Source organism: Sturnira hondurensis, unplaced genomic scaffold, assembly GCF_014824575.4.
Source record: "Sturnira hondurensis isolate 20B ecotype Veracruz unplaced genomic scaffold, ASM1482457v3 Scaffold0013994, whole genome shotgun sequence".
NCBI lineage: Eukaryota > Metazoa > Chordata > Mammalia > Chiroptera > Phyllostomidae > Sturnira > Sturnira hondurensis.
In genome coordinates, this window is record NW_028086625.1 from 1,070,980 (window position 1) to 1,098,614 (window position 27,635).

At 48.0% G+C, this 27,635-nt stretch overlaps 2 protein-coding genes and 2 long non-coding RNA genes across 18 annotated transcripts; 2 read left to right on the top strand and 2 right to left on the bottom strand.

Annotated features, from left to right (window-relative positions):
- RBM3 (RNA binding motif protein 3) lies at window positions 1-5,604 on the top strand. 7 transcript variants are annotated; one of them, XM_037062419.1, is made up of 7 exons: window positions 1-108; window positions 687-806; window positions 976-1,082; window positions 1,732-1,849; window positions 1,947-2,046; window positions 2,510-2,591; window positions 5,147-5,604. In XM_037062419.1, the coding sequence occupies exons 2-6, from the start codon at window positions 704-706 to the stop codon at window positions 2,568-2,570; spliced, it is 489 nt and encodes a 162-aa protein (XP_036918314.1). In that variant the 5' UTR covers window positions 1-108; window positions 687-703; the 3' UTR covers window positions 2,571-2,591; window positions 5,147-5,604. The 7 variants fall into 7 exon arrangements, with proteins under 7 accessions (XP_036918314.1, XP_036918315.1, XP_036918313.1 ...); XM_037062420.1 differs by lacking the exon at window positions 5,147-5,604 and adding an exon at window positions 2,906-3,370 and having other exon boundaries at window positions 2,513-2,595; XM_037062418.1 differs by having other exon boundaries at window positions 2-108; window positions 2,510-2,595.
- Window positions 3,097-15,134, bottom strand: LOC118998316 (uncharacterized). 8 transcript variants are annotated; one of them, XR_005068841.1, is made up of 5 exons: window positions 15,042-15,134; window positions 14,579-14,682; window positions 10,170-10,257; window positions 9,753-9,851; window positions 9,328-9,362 (listed from the first exon to the last, which is right to left on the bottom strand). It is a non-coding gene; the product is annotated as an uncharacterized LOC118998316 (long non-coding RNA). The 8 variants fall into 8 exon arrangements; XR_005068839.1 differs by lacking the exons at window positions 9,328-9,362; window positions 9,753-9,851 and adding an exon at window positions 3,097-3,450; XR_005068840.1 differs by lacking the exons at window positions 9,328-9,362; window positions 9,753-9,851 and adding an exon at window positions 3,097-3,450 and having other exon boundaries at window positions 10,144-10,257.
- On the bottom strand, window positions 8,627-9,328 carry LOC118998317 (uncharacterized). 2 transcript variants are annotated; one of them, XR_005068847.1, is made up of 2 exons: window positions 9,291-9,328; window positions 8,627-9,086 (listed from the first exon to the last, which is right to left on the bottom strand). It is a non-coding gene; the product is annotated as an uncharacterized LOC118998317 (long non-coding RNA). The 2 variants fall into 2 exon arrangements; XR_005068846.1 differs by having other exon boundaries at window positions 8,627-9,096; window positions 9,291-9,318.
- Window positions 15,115-24,236, top strand: WDR13 (WD repeat domain 13). The gene is made up of 9 exons (XM_037062414.1): window positions 15,115-15,188; window positions 15,841-16,081; window positions 16,738-16,847; window positions 16,967-17,097; window positions 17,696-18,003; window positions 18,836-19,016; window positions 19,114-19,255; window positions 20,832-20,950; window positions 21,354-24,236. The coding sequence occupies exons 1-9, from the start codon at window positions 15,148-15,150 to the stop codon at window positions 21,536-21,538; spliced, it is 1,458 nt and encodes a 485-aa protein (XP_036918309.1). The 5' UTR covers window positions 15,115-15,147; the 3' UTR covers window positions 21,539-24,236.
- The last annotated feature ends 3,399 nt before the right edge of the window (window positions 24,237-27,635 follow it).

Sequence of the window (27,635 nt, forward strand, 5' to 3'; positions counted from 1 at the left end):
CGTGTATGATACGTACACTTTATTAAGCCTCTTCCCGCGCCCCAACCTCCTCAGTCGATCTCCTCTTCAACGGTTGCCGTCCGTCTGACTCTTCTACCTAATTTCTAGGTAAGCGTTGTCTGACTTAAGGAACCTCTCCTCGCCTCTGGTGTGCGCCGCGCCGTTCTTGAGCAAGGCGCGCGAGTGGGAAGAGAAGCGGCTTCAGACTCCTAGGGTTGGGCTTCTCTGGGGCGGGCGGGTACCGTGCTCTGAGGTTAAACTTTGGGTTTGGTGGGAAGCTGGCACAGTGTACCCAAGCACCAGGAGTGCCAGGAGGGGCTGATGGCATTGGTGGCGGGAGTGATCATGCGGTGGCCGAGACTTGCGGGGTGGGGGTGGGGGGGTGCTTTTCCCACGTGACTACCGCCATCTTGTTCTGCGGGAACAGAGTGAACGTGTGGGTGTTCTGGGCCTGCGCGGCGTCACAAAATGACTGGCGTGTTGGCAGGGGATGTGGGCATGCGCGGAGGAGGCCCTCAAATGGTTACTTCTCTGAGCCTGCCCCGCGGATTTCCGTCTTCTTGGTCCTGCCTTTTCGTTTTCCCCTTAGTTACTTAGTGTCTGTTTTCTGTTGTCTCCTTTCCTATTTATCCTTCCTTCAACCTCTCCCTCCCACTGTTCTCCCACCCTTTTCCACATTCTCGTAGGACTCAAGTTCACTGCCATGTCCTCTGAAGAAGGGAAGCTCTTTGTTGGAGGGCTCAACTTCAACACCGATGAGCAAGCTCTGGAAGATCACTTCAGCAGCTTCGGGCCAATTTCTGAGGGTGAGACATGGGCCAGACTCATAATGGGTGGGTACGGTTAGAGGAAGTCCGGGGACCCCAGGCTTTGGAGAATCTGATAACTTTTCATTGAGGCTTAGTGGGAGGGGTCCATTCTCTACCTGATACTTGTCGATTTTCCTCACATCTATCTTCTCTCTCTCTTCCCCAGTGGTCGTTGTCAAGGACCGAGAGACTCAGCGATCCCGAGGTTTTGGCTTCATTACCTTCACCAATCCAGAGCATGCTTCAGATGCCATGAGAGCCATGAATGGAGAGGTGAGGCCTTCTACCTGCATTAGGGCCCTGCCCCCATCTCTGCCACTTCCACTGTTCTTTCTGTTTTTCCCTCTGTGTCTGCTAGGGGCAGCGCGGCCACCAAACCCCACGGTGCCCACTCACAGGAGCGTGACTGCCTTCTGTTCTAGGGGGTGGAGGGCAGCGGCAGACAGAGCCGGGCTGCCTGGGAGGCGACGACTGGTCCTGCATGAGGCCGAGAAGCCACCCGTGGATGGTTGACCTTGACCTGCCCTGGGCTTAGGTAGTAGAGTCTGCAGACCTGTGGGCCTGGCCCGGAGAGGACCTCGTGAGTCTTCTGGGATGGACTCTGAAGCCTCAAACCAAGAGAGGTGTCTGTCTAGCCCTTGTAGTTGGGCAGCTTAGAGGAGTGGGGAGGAGAGCTCACCTGAGATCAGTCAAGATGTAAGTAGTAGGAGGGGAACACGGTGGATTCAGGTCATTTTGTGGGATTCTGTAGCTCCTGATAAGGCCATTCTGGTCCAAGGAGCTTGTTGTGAACATGGCACCCAGAATCTGGTGCCCAGCAGGAGTTTCTGGGCTCTTTTGCCCACCTGCCCTGCCCATTCTTTCCTCACCATTTCCCTGGGTGACCACCAAGCCATCCTCTTTGTGTCTCCTCACACCTTAGTCTCTGGATGGCCGCCAGATCCGTGTGGACCACGCGGGCAAGTCGGCCCGTGGAACCAGAGGGGGTTCCTTTGGGGCCCGTGGGCGTGGTCGAAGCTACTCCAGAGGTGAGTACAATGGTAAGTTTGATCACACACAGGGTCTGAGGGAAAACCAACTGTTACTAATGTGTCTCAGGACAATTGCAATTTAAAATAATCATTTTGTTTGTTGTAGGTGGTGGGGACCAGGGCTATGGGAGTGGCAGGTACGACAGTCGACCTGGAGGATATGGATATGGATACGGATATGGAAGGTCCAGAGACTATGGTGGCAGGTGGGTAACCAAGGAGTTTGGAGCACTCTGGTGGTACTGCCTTTCTCTTTAAGAACCAGGCTGCTGGGGGGGGTGGTGAGTGTGTATATATATATATATATATTTCACTATGCTGTTACTAGTGTTTGTTTTACAAACTGTAATGAAACTATAAAAGAAGTATAATGTTTTGAGTTATGTGTAATGCATTGACAAATTGTAAGGTGCTGTAATTGCCATATGCGATGATGTGTGTTGTACTGTGTTGGTTAATTGTCTATTGCAGTAAAGTTTAGTATGATTTAATGTGTGATACAAATTATAAGCCATATAATTATGTGATTTCTACATAATGTTCATGTGCTTCATATGTCCTGTTTTACAGGTATTAAAGTTCATAATATATAATGTGATGAAATATGTAAATGTATTTCACTATTATCTGGGAATATCTGATACATCCCTGCAACTGTTTTTTCCCCAGAAGCCAGGGTGGTTATGACCGCTACGCAGGAGGAAATTACAGAGACAATTATGACAACTGAGATGAGGCATGCGCACCTAATGTAGGTGAGGCTTGTAGGCTGCCACTGAACAGACCCTGTTGTGTTCCCTCACCTTTACCCTGCCTGCATGTATGTCGCCTGGCCCACCTGACACCATTCCTAGGCCTCCCTTGATCTCAGGTGCCTGTCAGGGCTGTTCTGCCTTCCAGGGTATATGGGGAGGGGTATCAGAAAACCTGTCCCCCTGTAACCTGCTGGACATGGAGATGAGGGTGTGTACTTGTGAAGTCCTCAGTATCCTTAACCCCAGGAGGTGAGCGTGTCAACTTGTTCCTTCCTGGCATCACAATTCTTCCTCTTCTTACTGTTCTCAGATACACAAGGAATAAAACTTCTGATCCAGGATCGTCCTTCCAATGGCTGTATTTATAGAGTTTTGGAGCTACACTGAAACACCTGTTTTAGTACATAAACATATTTTTGAATTGAGCTCCCAAGGTAGCTTGTTGAAGACCTTTTAGAAAGCTCCGTGTGTTTTTATTTTTAGTTTTTTTTCTCCCGTTTCAAGACAAATTCTGAGGCATTTAGTTTGTGCTTTCAGGATTGGTTCTGGCAAAAAAAAAAATTAATAATGTTTGACCAGACTTTTTTTTCCCAGAAATCATGTGCATTTAGGGACATTTTAAAAACTTAGTGTTTACCATGTTTAGGAAGCAATTTCCAAATGTAACTATAAGAAATTAAGAACATGATTACTTAGAGGTGGTGTTTTTTATTGAAATCACTGACCTGATATATAGATGTTTCTTAAAATACTTGTGAATGTCATATTTTTTTAATACTGGAAGAAAAAATATTCTGTTGTGTTTTCATGTAGCATTTAGGATGTCCTTCATGGAGCTGATTAAAAAGATGAAACCTGAAAAACAAATCGATATTGATAGTGCTTTATCCTAACTCAACCCAGTTTGTAATTTATGAATAGGGAAGATCATTGGGAAGAGGGGCTTTGAGCAAAGAATTTAGTTGAGGGGTGGGGTGGGCAAGGACTGCCAAAAGTTTAAAGTTCGGGACTGATTTGGGTCTATGCAGGCACACCATAGACATACTGTGGGTTCATTCTACACCACGGCAGTAGTAGGGCAAGTCTCACTATTAAGTGAGTCACAGCCTTTTTGCTCGTGGAAAAGGGCTTTGCCTTCCATTTTGTTTAATAAAAAAAAAAATGTGTCAAGTGCAATAGAGCAGGGTATGCTTGAGGTGAAGTACCCTAACTGGAATTGGGTTTCTTTAGGGTCCCATTGTCTTGATCGCGTCAGCATTTCCTGCTGAGGGTAAAACACGTTTAATAGGCATATATAGCAATTGAGAACAGTTGGCCACACCCTCCATCACAGGGTCAGTAAGGTGGTGGCAGAGGCCTGGTCTATTTTTGTGCTTCTAATGTGAGTTCCTCAATTCTACTCCCTTTAAGTCAGGATTCTGGTGGCTGCATTGGATGGAGTCCCATAGGGTTTAGCCTTTCATCCCAAATTTCTAGTCAGTTATGTCCATGGCTTCCACCTGGCTTATGTTGAGCTAAGTACCAATATATCAAAAGTTTCAAAACAACCTAAACTGCCTTATTTTCTCACTACTGGGACTTAACATTAATAGACTGATTATGTTCCCTCAAAATGGGTTGGAACCCTCCCTGATAACGATAGTATTAGGAAGAGAGGCCTTGCGGGGTAACTTGGATTAAATGAGGTCATGAGGTTGTGGCCCTCATGATGTTAGAGAGCGCTCACTTCCCTGCTGTGTTCCACCACGTGAGGACAAGGCATTCTGGAAGAGGGCCCTCACCAGAGCTGAACCAGCCCGGTATCTAACTTCCAGCCTTCGTAACTGAGAAATTTCTGTGTATAAGCCACCCAGTCTGGTAGCAAACTAGACTGACAACATGGGTCCGTGTATTGTGAGTACCAGTGTTGGCAGCCTGCTTCCAGGTCTACCAGCTAGTTGGGACAGGCCCCGAGAACCCTTCCTCCCATCCAGGTGGTCCAGAGAAGGGCCTTGTGTGCTGGGCCTTCAGGGAGCCATGGCAGTGGATCACTATTACTGCTTTGTGAGGGGGTGAGGAGGGGCTTCTCTGCTTCTTACACCTGAGGGAGAAAAAATGTCCTCACCACCAGTGTGGCCTAAGGATAGAATCCCATAGTCAACTACAAAGTTCCTGCAACAGAATGATCCCCTAGGTGACATCAATAAAGATCATGAGTAGCCTCCTATATCTTGAATGACACCTTGGTCAGTTCTGCTCTCCTGGTTTAAGGTGCTTTGTAGTCCAGCCCAGGGACACCCAATCTCTTATTTATTTGCTCTAAGGAAAGGGTCCTAGAGAACAGTCGGGGTTTTTGGCAGTGAAATTGCTGATACATAAAATTTCCTGACAAAAATACCCGTTTGTCCTCTGCTTCCGTTTAACCAAGGTCTCACCAATGTGCATGTTTCCCAAGAACCCACCAGAACCAGAAACTCCCAAACACTCGCCTTGGGAACCTGTATCCCAAGGCCTGTGAAGACTAGATTCCTGGCCTGCAAATAAGTTTTTAAAATATGTTTATTGATTTTAGAGAGACATCGATCGGTTGCCTCCCATACCCACCCTGGCCGGGAATTGAACCTCCAACCTTTTGGTGTACGGGACAACGCTCCAATCGACTGGGCCCCACCGGTGAGGGCTGCAAATACTTTTCAAGCCCAGGATCATGCTTTTACCAAAAGCTATCTACAAACATCCCGTAGACAACCCCTGCACTTCAAGTTCCAGAGAAAATCCCAAGCCCTGCCCCTCCCAACCCAGGCAAACTGAATCACTGTTGCCTTAGGTTCAGCATGTATAAAAGGAATAGTGCCCACCTGATGGCTGGGTCAAGAGTGTTAAAGGCAACATGTATAGAACATATAGAACAGGGCAAGTCCCTGATACCCCCATACCCTTTCCCCCCATTGTAGATGTAGGGGTGTAGAAAACTTTCTCAAATAGCCTTTTAAATAAAAATGCTGTGAATACTTAAGGTATGTCAAAAAACATTGGACAAAGATCAGTAGCCAGTGTTCTTATGACTCCTCTGCTTATCAAGACAAAACATTCCCGATCCTGCCCTGGTGGTGTGGCTCGGTGGATTGAGTGCCAGCTTGGGGTCACGGGTTCAATTCCAGGTCAGGGTACATGCCTGGGTTGCAGGTTAGGGGTATGCAAGGCATATTGCTGTTTCTCTCACTTTCTTCCTCCCTTTCCCTCTCTAAGATCTTCTTTTTAAAAAAAACCAGGCCAGGTCCCTGCCCAGCTGCATACCTCTGCTATCCCCCACCCCTCCCCAGGCTAACATAAGGACCATGATCCCTTGTAATTCATCGTGTTCCAAGATCTGGAAAACCAGAAGGGTTTTTGTTTCTTTTTTTAATTTGGTGACAGGCCTGGCCTGAAGCTTTTTATAATCTTTATTTTTCCCACTTAGTGTAGAATACACATACAATATACTGGAGAAATGTTAGTGGTTATGGAAAGTCTCCCTAGAACCTGTGTGGGGTTGGGGGGGACTTCAACATAGAGTGAATACACAAAGAAAATTAAGGTTTCTAAATTGTTACACATAATCTGTGCATCCCTGACCAGTGTGGCTCAACTGGGTGTCTTACTGCAAAGTGAAAGGCTGCCAGTTTGATTCCCTGTCAGGGCACATGCCTGGGTTGTGGGTTCAGTGGGGCACATATGTGAGGCAACCAACTGATGTTGCCCTCTCTCTCCCTCTCTCTAGAAATAAAATCTTTGTTTTTTTTAAAAAGATTTATTTTTTAGAGAGAGGGGAAGGGAGGGAGAAAGGGAGAAAAACATCCATGTGTGGTTGCCTCTTGCACGTCCCCTACCAGGAATCGGGCCTGCAACCCAGGCATGTTCCCTCACTGGGAATGGCACCTGTGACACTGGTTCGCAGGCTAGCATTCAATCCACTGAGCCATACCAGGCAGGGCTAAAATCTTTTTTTTTAAGTGAAAAAGATCTTAAGACACTTATTTTTTAAAAAAAACGTGGCATTGTTCTGCATAGACATTTCTAATACGCCATCAAGTCAGATTTTTAAACTCAATTTTAAACTTTCTGTGAGCAAAACTCACCTCTGAAAGTTTACTCTGTCTAGTTCTTAGTTTTCCAAGCCCAGAATTTGTGACCTATTTTTAACTTTATGACTGCAGTCCATGGTAATAAGTACATTTTTCTTCATTGGGGTACAGCCCACCCATTTGTGTACGTGGAAGAGTGCTTTCATGAATGACGTGCAAAGTTCCCTGATGTCTCTTGGTTTGTTGTACTTTAACAAAGTCAGCTAGACTGGAACCATTCACGTTGTGGAGGCTGCAGTTTGAAAAAATGCTTCGTTTATAATTGGCGAATCTAGGTGACTGGTACATGAAAGTTCATTCTATCAATACTAGTGTACGTTTGAGATGTTCCATAATAAAAAGTTAAAAAGAAAACTGTTTGAGGTGTGGTTTGTTGGACCTCCACATTGGCGTTGGAGGTAGGTAGCTGTCCTCTGTTTTCCGAAGGCCTGCCCTGCCTCCCAAAGCCCTCTCCATAGTTGCAGGCATTTCTATTCCAAGGGCCTGAAGACACTGTGACATATAAATGCTACCTTCTAAAGATTTTATTTATTTATTTTTAGAGAGCGGAAGGGAACGAGAAAGAGGGAGGGAAACATCCACGTGTAGTTGCCTTCTCGTGTCTAGAGAAGACAGCCTACTGGGGACCTGGCCTGCAACCCAGGCATGTGCCCTGACTGGGAATTGAACCGCAACCCTTTGGTTCACAGACCCACACTCAGTCCACTGAGCTACCCCAGCCAGGGCTATTTCTTGATATCTGATACTTTTTACATTCATATTTTCTAGACAATGGCCCTAGAACCCCCTTCCTGCTTCCCCACCCATCATGACCCTTCTGGCTTCTCCAAACAGAAGGAACATCTGTTTGCCCAGCTTCAGAGGTCCTGCCTTCCCTCCTCCAAAACCCAGGACCTTAAAAACCTGTCTCTTGCCCTGGCTAGTACAGCTCAGTGGATTGAGTGCGGGCCTGCGAAGCAAAGGATTACAGTTTGATTCCCAGTCAGGGCACACGCCTGGGTTGCAGGCCAGTTCCCAGCAGGGGACACACGAGAGGCAACCACACACTGATATTTCTCTCCCTCCTTCCTTCCCTTCCCCTCTAAAGATAAATAAATAAAATCTTTAAAAAACCTGTCTCTTCACCTGTAATGTGGGGTATAATACCCATTAAATGAGTCAAGACATGGGGAACATCTAGAACAGTGTCTGATAGTTAGATGTAGCCAGTAATGTTGTATGTGCCAGATAATAATAGGGACACAGCAAAGAATACGACATATTTCCCTCAAGAATCATGCATGTATTGGAGGGGTCCACAGACAGTAAAGTACTAAACTGGTGCATAAGGTAACATTAGTGTCAAGCATTAAGGAAAATAAAGTGGGGGGTGGAGAGAGATGGGTTGTGGTATTTTTCACGAGGTGGTCAGGGAAGGCAACTCAGAGGAGGAGACTACAATAGAGACCTGCAGATAGAGGGAGAGCGGATGAGGAGGATATCCGGTGTAGGACAATGATTCCCACACAGTGCTCTTGCCTGCCTCGCACGCCTCCACATAAGCCAGGTAGGCAAGCTGATCTAAGGATTGGCAGAACACTCCGTGATCTTCGGAACACAGAGCACTAGAAGCTTATGAGGAAATGCTTTGAGGCCAGCTCTCATTAACCTCCCCATCTACCAAAGAAACTGTCATGAGACAGTTTCTCATTGCCTGAGGTTCTGATGAGGTCAGAGCAGAGGTGTTCTATCCCTCTCCGCCCCCCACCCCCAACTTCAGGCTATAGAAGTGCTTAGTCTGGAGTCCGTTCCTCTGCAGCAGGGTGCCGGGCCACTCGTGCTGTAGTCATCTGGCCCCTTGTATTTCAGTGCTACCCACACGAGGAACATGAGCTGGCATCTGAGACTATTCTTGCTTTTGCTGTCTATGTAAGTAGCAAACACCCGAATTGAACAAGGACTCATTTCTTTACTGGCCAAATCAGTCAGCCTTTCCCAAACCTGGGAAAGAATTACAGGCAGAAGGAAAAGCAAGCAAGTACAAAGGCCTTGAGGTGGGAGTGTGGTTGGTGTGTGTGAGGGAACAAGGTCAGTGCAGCAGGAGCAGAAGGAGCCAGGGGCAGGGGGCAGGAAGTGAGGTCGGAGAGCTGACAGGGGCCTGGTCTGTGGGGCCTCACTGGCCATGGGGAGAACTTTGTTTTTTTTCTGTGAGAAGGCTGGAGCCACAACATGGGTCTGAGCAGAGGAGGGCCTTGGGCTCCCTTGGGCTGTCACAGGACCCACTGGCTGCTGTGAGGACACATGAGGGGGTGAGGGCTGAAGCAGTGAGGAGGACACTGCAGTAATCCAGGCAGCGGAGGCAGTGGACATGGAGAGGAGTTGGATTCTTGATAAATTCTGAAGGTGGAACTAACAATATCTGCTTACAGATCAAGTGAGGAGGGTGGGGGAAAAGAAGGTACTTGTTATGAATCTACACTAGAGGAGCTCGCACGGAATAATTTGGCAGTTAGTGTTGGGTAGTGTAGTGATGCCCTGAGCAGGTGGCTTGGTTAGAGCACCGTCCCATACAACAAAATGGTTGTGGGTTCGATTCCTTGTCAGGACACATACCTAGGTTGCAGGTTTGATCCCCGGTCAGGGCGCATGCAGGAGGCAAATGATTGATGTTTCTCTCTCCCTTTTCTTTCTCAAATTAAAAAAAACAACAACATCCTCAGGCGAGGGTTTAAAAATAGCGTAGTAATCAAGAACAAGCATTCTGAAACCAGGTGACCTGGGTGCAGTTCAACTGAGTGCTATTGGGCACATAACTGTTTGCCTCGATTTCCCCATCTGTGGCATAAGATAATTGTACCAATTTCATAGGGTTGTTGTAAGGATTAAAAGGTTTTCTATGTCTGCAAAGTGCTTAAAACAGTACCTGGCACAAAGTGCTTGGTATCAGTAATATTACTGTGGGGTGAGTTGACATGTTTACTGCATGAGTACATAGAAGAGAGTGTTCCAGATCCCAGGAACAGTTTGTGCAGTTTTCAAAGGATGTGCAATTAAGTCAGTGTGGCTAGAACATACCCTGATTGAGGAAGAACAAAGGATGAAGTTGGACAGGAGGCATATGAGATCAGCTTCTCCTTAGAGCAGCTGGGGGTCATTGTGAATTTCAGGGTGGATCTACCAGTGCAGGAGGTTGGGAGAGAAACAGGAGAGAAAATTGATTTAGGACTTGATGCAGGGGGGGGGGGGTGTACAGAGAGAAGAGAGAAAGGAATGGGAACTGTTGTCCACACTGCTGGCTGGTTACCATGTGGTTTCTGATGTCCAGGATGAGAAATTTAGTCCAGTTCTACTTCCTGCCTGGTCCAACTGCTAGTTCTAAAATTTTCTTTGTCTGTGACCATGGGAAGTAAACCCCTTTAGGGGTCACTTTCCTCATCTTCAAAGTGGGGCTCAATGTTGAACCTACCTCATTAGGGTGGCCGTGATAATTACCTTAATGGATGTATAAGAGCTCGGTAAATGCAGGCTGTTACCAAAAGCAGGCAGGGCTTATCCCATAAAAGCAAGGGTGGCTTAACATCTGAAAAGCAATGAGATGTAATCCAGTGTATTAGCAGAATAAAAAAATGGGAAGAACTAGGGGCTATACCCATTTTGCTAAACCACCTGGGACTGGTACCAAACCCAGGGTCCGGTTTTCCCAGGCCCACAGTCTGGCCCTGAACCTCTCACTGAGTCAAAGGAATTGCAAACTGAAGAGCAGAGCAGCCCCAGTTCCACAAAGTGATTTCTCCCCCTCTGAGAACTGGTCACTGACTGGCCTCACTGGCCTTATCTGCACATTCAGCATCCAGAGCTATGTGTCTCTGGCTCCTTTTTATTCTGGTTCCAGCTTAAACTTATTTCTTATCCTTCTCCCCATCCCACAGCTCAGAAACACTAAGGGAACTATTTTAATGACAGTAAGTCCCAAATTCTAAATGATCTTCATTATTGTTTATCTTTTCAGTTAGAAGGGCAACTCCATGAGTGGAGACCATTTGCCTGAGTTACTGCTGTTGCCCCAGTGCCTGGCACCTAGTAGGGGCTTGATCACTACGTGTTGGAAGGCTCACTCTCTGTTTCAGTTTGCCGGGGGTGTTCAAGTGGTTTGTGAGGCTTTTCCTAACTGCAAGAACCTTGTTTATGACTCATGTCATGGAGAGTTATCACCATTCAGATTTGGAGGACTGTGAGCACTGTGGCTTCAGAGGCTAATGTTTTCCTAGTAGGAAATGGTCAAATGTCCAACCCCCACTTGTCCCATATAGGAGGAACTTCAGGGATGAGATAAGTGAGTAAGGACTTAGCATCTGCACTACAGTTATACCTCAGTTCCGTGTCTCCCCCAATTACTCTTTGGCCTTGATTCTTGTCACCTTCAAGCTACCCAGGCTTCCCTCAGATCATGCTCCTGTTTGTTCGTAGGATGGGCCCCAACTTCAGGTTTCATTTTAGCCTGTGTTGGTAATGAAAAGTGGTCCAGTGCTCGCCTTTGTATTTCTAAACTCTGGGGGCCAAATAGGCAGGAGGTGTATGAAGGAAGGAGTCCAGGACAGACATGGCCTTACCTGTGTCTGCCGCTATTTGAGTCACTATTGTAATGTGTTCTTTTCAAACAGCTCTGGCTTACCTGCCTTTTCTGTCCAAATCTGTTTTAGTTTGTTCATTTGGCTAGGACCCTCAACAGTCATTCAGACAGTGAAATAGCCCTGATCCTGTTAGAGTGAATAGGACCGGTGGTCCCCTATGGGCTTTCCAGAGATCATGAGATGGTAATCAAGGTCATTCACAACCTCCAGGAACTGATTCTCATGACTTTATACCACAGGCCTGAGACCTTCCTTTCTCCCCCCACTGACTTGCCATTCATGCTGAGAAACTCTGCCCTTTCTCCCCAAACTCCCAACAAACTGAAAGTTGTCTTCTATCATCAGCTCATTATTCAAAACCTATTTTTTAATCTTCACCCAAGGATGTTTGTTGACTTGAGAGAGGAAGGGGGGATGGAGGGAGGTGGGGGAGGGAGAGAGACATTGATTGGTTGCTCCTGTATGCACCCCAACCAGGGATTGAAACTGAAATCTAGGTATGTACCCTAACTGGGGATCAAACCTGCGACCTTTTTTGGTGTACGGGACTACACTCCAACCAGCTGAGCCACTCAGCCAGGGAAAATCCTATTTTTAATCCAGTGAGAGTATGTAAAAGCTTAAGAAGAAAAACTGAAAAAAAATGCAGAACACATAACAGATGAAAGAAGCAGCTGTGGTCATTCCTTTTTTTTATTTAAAAAAAATATTTTATTAGCCCTGGCTGGTGTAGCTCAGTGGATTGAGTGTGGGCCTGCAAACCAGACAATCCAGGTTCGATTCCCAGTCAGGGCACATGCCTGGGTTGTGGGCTGGTTCCCAGCAGGGGACCCACAAGAGGCAACCATTCTCTCCCTCTCTCCTTCCCTTCCCCTTTAAAGATAAATAAATTAAATTTTAAAAAAATTATTTAAAAAATAATAAATAAATAAATAAAAATAAAAAATATTTTATTTATTTTCAGACAGAGGGGAAGGGAGAGGAACATCAGTGTGTGGTTGCCTCTCACGTACCCTCTACTGGGGACCTGGCCCACAACCCAGGCATGTGCCCTCACTGGGAATAGAACCAGTGACCCTTTGGTTCGCAGGCCAGTGCTCAATCCACTGAGCCACACCAGCCAGGGCAGTCATCCTAATTCACGTTAGTTCTGCACCATATGTCCCTCTGGCAGATAAATCTATTAATGGGAAAAGTTTTTAAAACATCTAACAGTAGTCAACACTTAGTGGGTATTTCCTCCGTTCCAGATGTTAGTCTAAATTTTATAAGTATTAACTCATTTAGTCCTCCCAGTAACCCCATGAGGCAATGTTTTCAGAGGAGAAGACTAAGTCACAAAAGGGCTAAGTGACTTGCCCAAATACATAGAGCTCCAGGTTGGCAGAGCCTGTGGCAGTGACCAAGGTATAATGCCTTGTACACATTACTGTACTACCTCTCGGAATAATAGCAAACTATTCACGAAACAGGTCTTACGAACACTTCTTTTTATCTTCACCTGAGGACATGCTTACTGATTTCACAAATAGGGGATGGGAGGGAGAAAGAGAGGGAAACATCATTGTGAGAGAGAAACATCAATCAGTTGCCTCCTGTATGGGCCCCAACTGGGGACAGACCAAACCAGCAAACTAGGCACATGCTCTGACCAGGAATCGAAACAAACCTGTGACCTTTCAGTTTACAGGACAACACTCCAACCATCTGAGCCACACCAGCCTGGGTGTGCTCTTTTATGCATTAGTTAATTTATAACTAGTTTTATGCATTAGTTAATTTATATGCATTAATTTTTATGCATTAGTTAATTTATAGTACTTTTTATGCATTAGTTTATTTATAACAACCTTGTAATTGGGTTGTTTTATATAGTATCTTATAGCCTTGTAGGAATGAGGTTTTAAAAATAGTTTTTGAAATTTTAACATGTAGATATTGTAAAAACAACAACAAAAGAATCAATTCTGGTAGTGAGACAGTAAATATCCCTGGCTTCTCTGACTTTCCTGTGACTTCTTCCCATCATGTGTCTTTGGAAGGTGAGTGATGGGATGAAGGGCAGGACTCTGTCCAGGGAGGGTCAAGGTGAATGGGAAAGGCACTGATCACAGCACCCTTTATGGTGAAATGAATGTCGGGAAAAAAAACCAATGCTGGTCACAAATAGGGAATCAGTTTAATAAAAATGCCACCCTTGAACTCTCTGGGCTTCAGATTTAATTGTCTGTAAAGTTGGGATAGTCATAGGTCCCAAAACATTCAGTTATTATGACTAAACAGATTAATACATATAAATCACTTTGAACAGTGTCCAACACATTGTCCAATAAATATTAGTGGTTATGCATTTGTGCAGTGAAATAGTTATTCCTCAGTAATCATGAAATAGAAGGGTACTTAATATCCTGGAAAGACACCAATAGCTTAGTTACATGGCAAGGGAGGTGCCAGATCCATAAAACACAGTGTGGTCTATTTTTATTAGGACCCACAAAAAGGGCAATACATTTTTGGATGTGGCTCATTTCAGATGGCTTTAGAACATTTTTCAGATTGTAGTATTTGTGATAAAAATAGCGTAATAATAGTTTTGAGAATTGTATCAATTGAGGTTAAGATCCAATAGGAAGCTACTAAACCCTGTATTTCAACTTTGTAAACTGTATATATCCTGACCACGTTAAGATGAAGAGAGAGGTGGTTTCCTGTTGAAGTTGAAATAAGGATGATTCAGACAGGCTCTTGGGATTGTTGCGCCTAATTATTTAGTGATTCACGCCCATACCAAGTTTCCTGGAAGCACCAAACCCAACACCACACCCATCCGGCACCGAGTGTGTGTGTGTGTGTGTGTGTGCGCGCGCGCGTGCGTGCACGCGCGCGCACACACACACACACACACACACACTCCCACTCTCCCCATAGAACCTACTCTCCTCATCCTGGGAGTGTCCGGAGGCCCATCAATTACTCGAAGAACTCGTGAACTTTGTAGGACCCTCTGCATGTGTGATTGTTTTATTCTCTGCTTCAAATCTTGCTTGGCCAAGACTGTGCTACTAAAAAGCCGCTTATACACCACTCCTTTAAAGGGAAATGCTTTTTTTTTGAAAGTCGTGTATCTGATTTTTAGTGAGTGATTCGCATACTCGCCCCTGTCCCTATGGCTATTGGACATTATTTTTGTGTATAAAGTGCCTTTAGGGGCTGGGGGTGAATTGAATTTAAGGGGTGGAGCCTCCGCCCTGGTGACGGAAGCTACTGTACCTTCGTGCGCTTGCGTAGTTCTCCCACGTTATGGGGAAGATTCCCATCCATTCGCTCTACGCTTGGTAGCTCTTCCTGGCAGCAGGCAGCCATCTTGCCGGGAGCTTGGGAGAGGGAGAAGAGAGACCGAAGGAAAGGGCAACACTAGTCTCAGGGCCGCCCTGGGGGCCTCAAGAGCCGGAGGCAGCCCCGGAGGTGGTCCCTGATCCCGGGCCCTGTTCTTGGACCCGAAAAGGAAAGGCGGGGGGTGGTGAGGGCAAGATGGGTGGGGGAAGCCAAGGATTGCTAGGCTAGGGGAGGAGCGTTGCTATGGTAACTGGGGGAGGGGCGAAGTCAGGTCAGAATCCCTGCTGTGAGCCTTCCCGGAGCTGCCAGAGCAGGGCTGGGATGCTGACCATGCTAATGGCCGGGTGGGATTTGACATTTCGGCGTGGAGGGAGTCAGTGTCTGTGGAAATGATCACCTGGCAGAAAGGGCGGAACTAGATCCCTTAACTTGAGACGCTGACATTCCAGGCCCTTGTCCTGCAGGCGCCCGCGGGCGGATACGGCGGAAGAGGAGGCCGGGTAATGGCAGCGGTGTGGCAGCAGGTCTTAGCAGTAGACGCGAGGTGAGACGCGGGGTCAGATCCCAAGGGAGCGGAAGTTACTGTAGTGCATGCGCAATGGAGAGAAGTGAGGCTGGGCGGGGAACTTTATGCAGCTGCGCGAGCCTGCTGGGGTTGAGCATGCGCAGTATCAGAAGAGCAGGCCAGAGAGGGTCCTAAAAAGCATGCTGGGAAAATGCAGTCATATGTGGGTATGCGCAAAAAGAATGTGTTATTAGAACTTTTGCGGGTGGGGGAGGTGATGGAGCTCAGGCTGGTGACATCCTATTTCCCACCATTGCTCGCCAGACTTAATCTTACTACCATCATTTCCCCAGTCTGACCCCACCACCATCCCATACCGATCCCCACCGTTGCCCCACACTAACCATCACCAAGTCAGACTGACCCCTACTATTGTGTACATTGACTCAGTTACCCCATATCAACTTAGGCAAAGCTGCAGACTGCCTCAATCATCCCCATACTGACCTCATCTCCATTCTTACTGAAGACACATTTTCATCCCATTACCAGAGGAACCCCCATCACCACTGCTGATTACTTGCCATCCTGACCCCTACCTGCCACATACCTCATTCTCCTTCCCTGTCCCCTGAGCTGATTGATTCCCTCTGTCCTGTGCCTGCTGCTCGTCTGCCTCCTGCCATCGCAGGTACAACGCGTACCGCACACCAACGTTTCCACAGTTTCGGACACAGTATATCCGACGGCGCAGCCAGCTACTGCGGGAGAATGCTAAGGCTGGGCACCCCCCAGCACTGCGTCGGCAGTACCTGAGGTTACGTGGGCAGCTGTTGGGCCAGCGCTACGGGCCTCTCTCCGAGCCAGGCAGTGCTCGTGCCTATAGCAACAGCATCGTCCGCAGCAGCCGCACTACCCTTGACCGCATGGAGGTGAGCTCCCTCCACACCACCTGCCATGCATACCACCTGCCTCCATGTATATTCACTCAACAGACTTGTCAAGCATCTGCTATGTGCAATGCATTGTTCCAGACTCTTAGGATGAGCAGAGGGCAAAAAGAGATCATATATGAGATAAGTCAATAAACGGACAATAAATAAGATAAATAGGGTGATAAGTATGCAATAAAGATAAATAGGTCAATAAACAGCAAACCAAATAAATAAGTCAATAATTACCATAGTTTATAGTGAGGTATGCTAAGATACAAAAATAAAGCAGACTGAGAGAATAAATCAGGACTGGTATAGGGGACAAAGAGAAGCTATTTTTGATGGGTATGAAGAAGGAAATCCTCTCTGAGGAGTGAAAATTGAGCTGAGACTTGAATGAAGCAAGAGACTGAGCTGCGTGGTGTTCTAGAAGGCATTCACTCTTTCTTCAGAGAACATTTATTATCTACTGAGTGGGGCAAGGGTGGGAGAAGGGTAACTAATGCAGAGGCTACCACAACACAGGTGATGGTGGTGGCACTGGATGGGGTAAGAAGAGATCTGGTCCTAGATATAATTTGAATGCTCCAGACCGCATAGGTTCTTGAGGGCTGTTTCCAAGATGGGCCCACCCTGACCGTCTCTGTTCACAGGACTTCGAGGATGATCCTCGGGCCCTGGGGGCTCGAGGACACCGCCGTTCGGTCAGCCGAGGCTCCTACCAGCTGCAGGCACAGATGAACCGTGCTGTCTATGAGGACAGGTAGGCACCAGGGGCAGCTCAGGGCTGGGGGTTCTTGAGGAGGAGAGGAGCCATGGGGCAATGGCAGCCTGAACACTAGTACCTTCCTCCTCTCACCTCCTACTCCTGTTGGGGCCCAGACCCCCCGGCAGTGTGGTGCCCACGTCAGCAGCAGAAGCAAGTCGAGCCATGGCTGGAGACACATCGCTGAGTGAGAACTATGCCTTTGCGGGCATGTACCATGTTTTTGACCAGCACGTGGATGAGGCAGGTGAGCCAGTAGATAGCAGGTCCCACCACCATGGATTTTCCCAAATTGTGACAACCACCCAGTGTATCCTTTTCTGGAACACAAAGTCTCTGGCCCAACTCTGAAGGAGGAATTATCCATGAAACCTTTCACAAACCTAAAAGCCCTCTACAAAGTTGTCTGCAAAATCTCAGGCATTTTGTTTACCATAAAGGGGCTCAGCATCTTAAAAAGTTCTTTTGCAGAGGGCTTCTGGGGTCATGAGTCACTTGAACAAGTTGAAAGCTTTTGCTGCAGAGAAATCCTCTTGCAAAGGACAGAGTGGGTCTTGCAAACTGCTAAGACCTTGGGAATTATATAGTGCTTGCTGAGATGTGGCGGCCTTTTCACACTGCGGAACTCTTGCAATCCATACAGCACCTGCTAAGATATAGGGAGCTTTTGGCAGAGGGCTTTCTGGGGTTCCAACTCCCTTTCTCAGTGAAGGAAAGCCCTTTGCTCAGACCACTGTGCCTGGTGCAGTGGGTTTCTCCCCTCAGCTCACACATCAGGACCTTTTATAAACAAAAAGCATTTGGTGAGTGTACTGACTCCCACAAGTGGCTCCTTGGCATTGCAGTCCCAAGGGTGCGCTTCGCCAATGACGACCGGCACCGCCTGGCCTGCTGCTCCCTTGATGGTAGCATCTCGCTGTGCCAGCTGGTGCCCGCTCCACCCACTGTGCTCCGCGTGTTGCGGGGCCACACCCGTGGTGTCTCCGATTTCGCCTGGTCCCTCTCCAATGACATCCTCGTGTCCACCTCACTCGATGCTACCATGCGCATCTGGGCCTCTGAGGACGGCTGCTGCATCCGGGAGATCCCTGACCCTGATGGCGCTGAATTGCTCTGCTGCACCTTCCAGCCAGTCAACAACAACCTCACTGTGGTCAGGCTCCAGGGTGCCCACTCACCGGGGGCGGGGACGCTGGGCCAGGAGGGCTGTTCTAGGACATCAGTATGGGGGGGTTGCCTCTAGTCCATCACCATAGTCCCCTGGGAGTCAAACTCAGAGAGAAACAAGTAAGAATGAGAACATGCAGTTCTTAGTTTGGGATGGCCTCACTGTGGTAGAATACAGGGGTGACTAGTTGTGGGGGGGGCAGGGTCATAGGTCTGCCACTCCTTTGGTCCCATCAGCTGCAGTCCTTCCATTTTCCAAATGCAGGGGCTACTGGTTGGGGAGTAGGATTACTAGTTGGAAACCTTGTCTCGCCTCGGTGGAAGCTCAACTGAGGTCTGACCCCAGGATAGAGAGTCAGAGGGCAGGCAGTGGGGGAAGGAAATGAAAAGCCTGGCCTGGCCCTGAGTGGGGAGTGGGGGGGAACTGGCCAAGGAGCCGTGTGCTCTGGGATCCTTTCAGTTGTGGCGGCAGCAGCAGCCCCAGTGCAATCAAGGCTCCAGGAAGGACCAGCCAGGGAGTAGATGAGCTACTATCAGGGCTCTGGGATAGCACTGTGCGTTGCTGAGCACAGGGAGCGCTGGCCGAGGGGCAACACTATGGGTGTGTGACCCCTGTAGTCCCTGCAGTAGCTGTCTACCTTGGTCAGATTGCAAGAAGGGCTGGCTTGGGAAGACTATAGGCCTGAGTCACCTCTAGATTACCCGTCACGACCCCACTGTAATTTAATTTCAGTCCCATTAATAGCAATCCTGTTGTGGTCAGACTCAAGGTGGGACTGGCTGGAAGCAGGATGATGGTGTGCGGTTCTCACCCACAGGTGGGGAATGCCAAGCACAACATACACGTCATGAACATCTCCACGGGAAAGAAAGTGAAAGGCGGCTCCAGCAAGCTGACAGGCCGCGTCCTCGCTCTGTCCTTTGATGCCCCTGGCCGGCTGCTCTGGGCGGGCGATGACCGAGGCAGTGTTTTCTCCTTCCTGTTCGACATGGCCACAGGTAGGCAGGCCCCAGGCCTTCATTTAAGTGCTTGCGCTCCTGCCCTCCCGGTATACAGCCCTCTCCCTTTTGTCTCCTGTTCCCTCCATGGTTACAGGGAAGCTGACCAAAGCCAAGCGTCTGGTGGTGCATGAGGGTAGCCCTGTGACTAGTATCTCCGCCCGCTCCTGGGTCAGCCGCGAGGCCCGGGACCCCTCACTGCTCATAAACGCTTGCCTCAACAAGCTGCTGCTCTACAGGTCAGTGTCCCCAATCCAGCCACCTGGAGATGCAGGGCCTGCCACCTCCATCAGACTGGGAGGGGAGGCTTGCCTCCTTCAACAGGTTAATTTTACCGAGTAAAGAGGTCCAGTTTCCTCCCCCTCCTCCTCGTCATCATCATAATACAATGATGAGCTCAGTTGTAGCAGTAATGGTAGTAGCAGTAGCTGGCACTTAGGTAACAGTTGCTGGTGCCAGGTCCTATTCATAGCTTCTTATACACATCACCTCATTTAATCCTGGTGACAACCCTGTGAGGTGGGTGCTGTTATCATGACCATTTCACAGATGAGCAGACTGAGGTATAAAGTGAACTAGAGCCCCTTAGAATAGTGACGTGTTTTCCTTTTCCTCTGTCTTTTTTTTTTTTTTTTTTGAGGCGGAGAGTTTACTGTCCCCATACACATGTGTCATGTTACTCAAATGCAGTTGTCAGCCTGGGCCACATGCTGGAATGACCTGAAGGGCTCCAAAACTCATGACCAGGCCCCAGTCCAGGTCGGGGATTTCAGAAGCTCTAGGGTGGGCTGGGCACCGGTATATTAAAAGTTCCCCAAGTATTGTCCAGCCAGGTCTGAAAACAGGTGCCTGACAGATGCTTGCCGTTTTACTATTTGATTTTTCTTTACCCTTTAAAAAAATTTTATACACAGCCCTGGCTGGTGTGGCTCAGTGGATTGAGCACAGGCCTGTGAACCACACGGATCGCGGTTCGATTCCCAGTCAGGGCACATGCCTGGGTTGCAGGCCAGTTCCCAGCAGGGGACGCATGAGAGGCAACCATACATTGATATTTCTCTCCCTCTCTCCTTCCCTTCCCCTCTAAAGGTAAATAAATAAAATCTTTTTTAAAAAGATTAGCTTCATCTGCTTTAAGAAAATTTTTATACACACACACTGACAATTTTTCATGTAAGTGTACTCCTAAGTTTCTTGCCTCTTTCTCCATCCTCTGCCTTCTCTCATCCTCATTCCTGCCACACTGGCCACCCCCTGCCATAGTTAAGCATAATAACAACTTCATATGTACTGTTCCATGCTTTGCTCCCTCTCCCACAGTCCTCAGCATGCACACGCCCACACATTTCTAAGGGAGAATCATTATTTTCCAGAAGTGGGTGCCTTTTACATCCTTTTCCATGTCTCACTTTTCTCACCAGATGATGCTATGGACATGCTGCAGGTCACCTGCAGTAGCTTCGGTCATGCCTTTGGACAGCTGTGGGGTAGCCACGGTACAGGGGTGCCAGAGTTTGCTCAGCCATTTCTTCTCCTTGTGCACATCTGAACACCAGAGCTCTTAGAGGCCCTTAGGAAGAGAAAGTAGTGAATTGCGCTGCAGAGGCTTCCTATTTATATCAGTAGGTAGAGTGTCCAAACTGTCACTAAACCACACACCAGCCCCTGCTTTACAGGTTTCTGCCGCTGTCTCCAAACTGGATTTCATGAACCTTGGAAATAACTCAGGCACAGGAGTGGGGACACAGGCTAGTGCACCATGCGTTCCCCTCTGTGCTGAGGCCATGCCCTGACCTGTCCTCATTCTCCCCTCAGGGTGGTGGACAATGAGGGGACCCTGCAGCTGAAGAGAAGCTTCCCCATTGAGCAGAGCTCACACCCTGTTCGCAGCATCTTCTGCCCCCTCATGTCCTTCCGCCAGGGAGCCTGTGTGGGTGAGTCTCATAGGGTCAGGGTATCTGGGTGACTGGGGAGGGGTAGGCACTGGGGCTGGTGTGGCTCATATATCGTGACACCTTGATGCCCTGACTTCTGGGCCTCGAGACCTGTCACATCCCAACAGCCTTCCACTTTGAACACAGAGCCCCAACCAGCCCAGAATCCTCACAGCATAAGAAACATATCTCCCAAAGAGCTGAGAGACCTCACTTTCTAGACACAAAACCGAAATGGCTAGCTAACCTCCCATCTGGATAGCCCCCCCTCCCCCCCAGACCTCCCCAGGCATGCTGGGACCTCACACTTCGGACATGATTCCCTCAACACCTGAGTCACCTCAGAGACTTCACATCACCTCATGCAACGTCTCCTGATGACCTCTCCTTCTCACCTGGGCAGTGACCGGCAGCGAGGATATGTGCGTACACTTCTTTGACGTGGAGCGGGCGGCCAAGGCTGCGGTCAACAAGCTGCAGGGCCACAGTGCCCCTGTGCTGGACGTCAGCTTCAACTGTGATGAGAGCCTCCTGGCTTCCAGTGACGCCAGTGGCATGGTCATCGTCTGGAGGCGCGAGCAGAAGTAGGAGCCTCCCGGCCCTGCCATGCCCACCTTCCCACCCGGCCCGTGCTCCAGCCTTGTGTTTGTAAATAAAGTTCCTGTGCTCGTGCCGGTGGCTGGCTCCCGGGGCTGCTGAGGGCAGGATAATGGAGAGGGGCAGCTGTAGGGCCCAAGGTGGGAACGGGTTCACTTACTCACTCATGCATGTATTGATTTCTTCCTTCATTCAAGAATCATTCACTGAATATCTGCCATGTCGTGGGCAACACTTTTAAGTGTTTTATGGTCATGCATTGGACAGACATTACTGAGTATTTACTGTGTGCCAGGAACTGTTCTAGGCTCCGGGGGTACAGCTGTGACCTAAACTGACAGAAATCTCCTGTCCTCCTGGGGCTTGCTTTCTAATGGAAGCAAGTAGATAACAGAAATATTTAATAGGTCAGCTAAGAATGAGTGTTGTAAGGACAAATAAAGTGAGGACAGGAGGTACCGTTGCAGGAGTGGGAGGCTGAGCTCTTTTTCATGCCGTGATCAGGGAAGACATTTCTGACTGACATTTAAACAAAGACCTGAATGTAGTGAAAGGGAACTGTAGTGCATGGGGGAGAACAACATTCTAGGCAGAGAGAAAAGTCGGTGCAAAGGCACTGAGGCTGGAGTGTGCTAGGAGGGCAGTTGTAGAAGCTGATGTGTGAGGTGATGAGGTTGGCCAGGCCCGATCCTGAAGGGCTCTGTGGACCATGGTGAGAACTTGGGCTTTTTATCTGAGTGAGGGATGAGTGACCAAACAGTTTTGAGCAGAGGATTCCTGCTCAAACATACTGGCGGGCAAAGGTGGAAGCAGGAGGACCTGTCAGGAGACCCTGCCGTAGTCGAAGCAAGCATGATAGGGACCTGCACCAGGGTGGGGGCAGTGGAGTTGAGGTGGCTTCTACCACAAGGTTTCATCCTAGGAGTTTGCAGGGCTCTGCTGCCTCAGGGAGGCCCAGGCTCCCCCTAGCCCTGGGGCAACCACTGCCTGGGCCTCACATCTGTCTGCGCAGCGAGCTGTTGCCCACAAGCATGGAGCTGAGGACTTGGAATACATGCCGGTGTGGGACCAACCCTGGACTCAAAAGCTGAGCTAGTGGCCTCTGCTGGGAGAGGATGGGGCTTCTCTCCACCACCAGGGGAACCCCAAACTACCCATACCTTCTATTATGCCCACTCAAGGCCCGAAGTCAAGACCTGGAACTGCTCAGAGGCTACCAACTGATGTTCAATATTTGAGGGGAGCCCTGAATGAGGAGAGAAAGCTTGGAGTATAGACGGGATAGATCAGAATCCCTTGTCAATGACCCGAGTCACCAGGAGATGTCGAAGTTGCCAGAAATGTCAAAAGAGTCTCTTGGTCCACCTGCCCCCTTCCCTTCCCTTCGATGGGCTGCCATGTCTAGATGCATCAGTGGGAAGTGTGGCTACCACCTTGAGACCTCAGCGTCAGTCCACAGAGTCATAGAGACTCCAACCTGGCCAAACATGGCTGAGCTGCTAAACTAACACCAGCAGTCTTGTGGAGGGAGGAAAATAACCTGTTTTTTCAAGCCACTGTTATTTGACCATCTCGTTATTTCATCCAGAAGCATTTCTACCTGGTACAGCAGGTCCTTGAATGATATTTTTTCAGTGTCGTTTTGTTATCATGTTGATGGAATGACATAGCACCTTAACTCTTACTTCTGTCAATTAGCTAACAGTAAAATTGGTTTTATTATATGTTGTTTCACTTAAAGTATAGAACCTGTGGACAGCGTTAAGTGAGGACTTACTGTACTTCCATCTGAGAGACCTTAAGGTAGATGGTGATGAGATGGGGCCATCGGAGAGCTGGACTGTTCACAATCAAGGTCACATATGCATGTGTGGTGGAGGGCCTCAAGACTACCCATACTCAAGGATTTGCTAGAAGGACTCTCGTTCTCAGCGTACACATGGCAATGATTTCCTCCAGCAAAAAGATGCAGAGATCAATCAGCAAGGGGAAAATGCCGATGCGGTGAAGTCCAGGGAAGACCATGCACAAACTTCCAGGGATCCTCTCCCAGTGGAGTTGCGCAGAATCCGCTTAATTTCCCCAGTCCTGGGTTGTGACAACACAGGAAACTGCCAATGAGGGAAGCTCCTTGAGAGACTCAGCGCACAGTGTTTCTGTTGGTGGCCGGTCACCTAGGCAGCCCCTCCCAGGCACATACACGACTTCCAGACTCCCAAAAGGGAAGTAAGAGCTCAGCATAAACCACCGTGCTTGTATGAATAGCGAGAGAATGGTGAGAACCCTTCTGAAGTCTAAGTTTCCAAATGCCCGCCGAGGGCCAACCTTGCAGCACACCTTTCCAAGGACGGCAGTTCAGGCCTGCTCTGCTGGCTCTTCTGCCCAGTATGCAACACCAAAAAGGTGCTCAGTTTCAACGAAGGTCAGTGTGTGGGCGGGATCATTTGGGAGAACTTCATTTATCTCTTAACACTTTCTTTTCTTCATACTCTTCTTGTTCTTTACTGAATCTGGATTCAAGGTGGCTGATTAGGGATGTTGTTACATATATGACGTCATGGGCTTTCTCATTGTGAAATTAATTCTGAGGTGGCAGAGTTGACACCCTGTTTTAAAATCATCTTCAGGATATCTCTTCTTGATTAACAACCTGTGGGGAAATAAAATAATGAGCATGTGGTAAAAATAATCTTACTGGTCAAATGTGGGCTTCTGTTAATTTGTCTGTCATCACTGTGTCTCTGATTGAACATCAGATCTGGAACTCTTTTTTTTTTTTTTTTAAGATTTTATTTATTTATTTATTCATTCATTCATTTTAAGATTTTATTTATTTATTTTTAGAGGGGAAAGGAAGGAGAGAGAGAGAGAAATATCAATGTATGGTTGCCTCTGGTGTGTCCCCTGCTGGGAACTGGCCTGCAACCCAGGCATGTGCCCTGACTGGGAATTGAACCACGATTGTGTGGTTCGCAGGCCCGTGCTCAATCCACTGAGCTACACCAGCCAGGGCTATTTACTTATTTTTAGAGGGAAAGGGAAGGAGAGAAGATCAATGTATGGTTGCCTCTGGGTGTGTCCCCTGCTGGGAACTGGCCTGCCACCCAGGCATGTGCCCTGACTGGGAATCGAACCGCAATCGTGGTTCATAGGCTCACGCTCAATCCACTGAGCTACGCCAGCCAGGGCAGATCTGGAACTCTTAACCATTCTGCCCTCAGTGCCACTCGAGTCTTGCCTCAAATTAACTGTTCCACATTTTTTGTCTCACTTGGAATCTGTGTTTTTTACTTCATTGAGAGCTTCTCTGGTCTGACCTTGAAGCTGGACCTTAGTTAACTATTATCCCATTAGTGTACCACTGGTCAGTTCTCAAACCAGTGTCTGTCGGTGATGTTCTACCACCTATAGTCTTCTGACCTGACCTTGAATTTTGGGATTCTGGTAATTGTCATGAGTGCCCTTTTGCTCCGTTCCAACCTTGAGGACCCTCAAACCTGACCTTGAATTGGAGCCTCCATTAGTTATTTTATCATTAATACCCTCATGGTGTCAATTCCACATTGGGGTCCACATCCAAGTCTGTTGTTATCCCAAGCGGGGGACAGCTGAACTGTGATGCAGGCCCCACAAAACCTTGGTGACCTAGTGGTCAGCTCTGAAGCAAGCACTGCCAGTCAGAGCACAGGCCTGTTGGGAGGAAACGCCCAGCTTTGTCCCTCTTCCCAGCTCAGTCACCATGTGGAATAGCACAGGCAGGGCATAATCTTGGGAAAGGTGGCTCCCCAAAGCTGGGGCCAACCCTGCGGAGCTGACAGTTGCCCAGCAAGTGCTTCCTTGACGGGTCTGGGTAGTGGCAGGAAAGTCATAAGGAAAGGGGCTGTGAAAAGAAACGGATATGCCACTTGGTAAGTAACTGGGGACCCAGGTAAAATCCTGGTCCTTCCATTATTACTCAACCCATGGTCCTGAGTCAGTCACCTCACCACCATTCTGTGCCTATTTCCTCCAAACTCAGTTGAGGGTTCAAGAGTCATTTTATTTATTCTTCTGACATATATTGACTGAGTCTCTACAGTGTGCCAGGCACTGTGTCAGGACATGATAGTGAACAAAACAGGCAAAACCTCTGCCCTCAGGAAACTGACATTCCCAGTCATCCTTAAAATCCATCCAGTGATGCAGACTCGCAGCAGAGGTCACCCCTGGCCTTGCTTGAAATGACTGTTAGACACACACAAAGCACCATGGCTTCAATGCAGATTCAGATAGATGGCAGGGGCTGGCGTGGAAGCCGAGGAAACAAACGGCTGGATTCACATGGTAAGAGGAGGAAGCCACAGCCGGTTCTTGAGCAGGAAAGCAAAGAGGTAAGTGTGGAGTTTTAGGAAGGTTATTGCACCAGCAGTCAATAAGCAAAGTGCAGAAAAAAGAACTTTATATTGCATATCACCCTTCTTCTCACATAGGTCAAATAAGAGACAATATACAGCCAAGGCCACGCCACACTGCCGGTCTAGTTCTGTGTTAAATGTTCATTTTTGATTGGTTTGTAGCCAAGTTATTGCCTGTCAGTGGCAGCAATGATTGGGGTTTTAGTTTATGATCTGACCATTTGGTGAGCTCTGTGAATGAATGAATGGATGAGCGAGACACAACTGGGCAACTGGTTTGTTAGTCTGCATTGCTTACAGCTCTTGCCCTGGGGCTAACAGTGTAGAAAATTGAAGCTTTAAGCTCTGTGTCTACATGTGTGTCACTCAGTATGCTGTGTGAGTATGTAATGTTTTCCTGTCTCTGGAAGGCTTTAACAAATTATTTTGTGAAGTCTCTTAAATTAAAGGAGATCTGTTCTGGCCCTGGCTGGTGTAGCTCAGTGCATTGAGCGTGGGCCTGCGAACCAAAAGATCCCAGTTCGAATCCCAGGCAGAGCACATGCCTGGGTTGCAGGCCAGTTCTCAACAGGGGATTCACAAGAGGTAACCATACATTGATATTTCTCTCCTTCCCTTCCCCTCTAAAAGATAAATAAATAAAATCTAAAAAAAAAAAGGAGCTCTGTTCTGATTGGCACATACAAAGAAATAAGCACTTATATAAATATTCCTAAAATTCCAAGAAAATGAGGAAATTGAACTTCCGATACTGTAAGTGTGCTAGACTTTAAAAGATTCATCTTTCAGAAACTAACTTAGAGGCTTTTAAAGAACCCAGGTTGAGGACCTGGCTGAGTAGCTCAGTTGAGTAGGGTGTTGTCTGATATGCCAAGGCTGTGGGTTCAATCCCCAGTCAGGGCACATGCAAGAATCAACCAATGAATGCATGGGTAAGTGGAACAACAGATCTCTCTCTCTCATTTGCACAGTGACAAGAATTGAACAGATTTTGTGGGATGATTGCATTTTGAGATGTGTACATGTCAAATTGCTGTACTGTACACCTGAAAGTAATATACTATTGTATACCAAATGTGCTTAGAAAAAAATTTAAATTTATTTTTTTAAATATTTTATTTATTTATCTTTAGAGAGGAAGGGAAGGAGAGAAATATCAATGTATGGTTGCCTCTTGTGAGTCCCCTGCTGGGAACTGGCCTGCAACCCAGGCATGTGCCCTGACTGGGAATCAAACCACGATCGTGTGGTTCGCAGGCCCGCGCTCAATCCACTGAGCTACACCAGCCAGGGTGAAAAAAATTTAAATTTAAAAAGTGTTAACATTCATTTACTACCTGTCCCCATAATCCCTCTCCCTGCCAAGTGCCACCGCTGTCCTCTTCCTCCTGCCTCCTGTTTGGAATAAATGTAGAAAAACATATCTTCTAACGGCGTCTTCTCTGGAATTTAAATGGTAATCGCTGTATTCCTAAAATTGCGAGCTTGACTGCACCCTTGCTTTCCATGCACCACCACTAGTGAGGAGGAAAGCAAGGGGCCCCTGGCAGAAAGAGAAGGGAATGTAAAAAGAAAGTCTGGCCCTGGCTGATGTAGCTCAGTGGATTGAGCGCGGGCCTGTGAACCACATGATCACAGTTCGATTCCCAGTCAGGGCACAAGACTGGGTTGCAGGCTAGTTCCCAGCAAGGGAC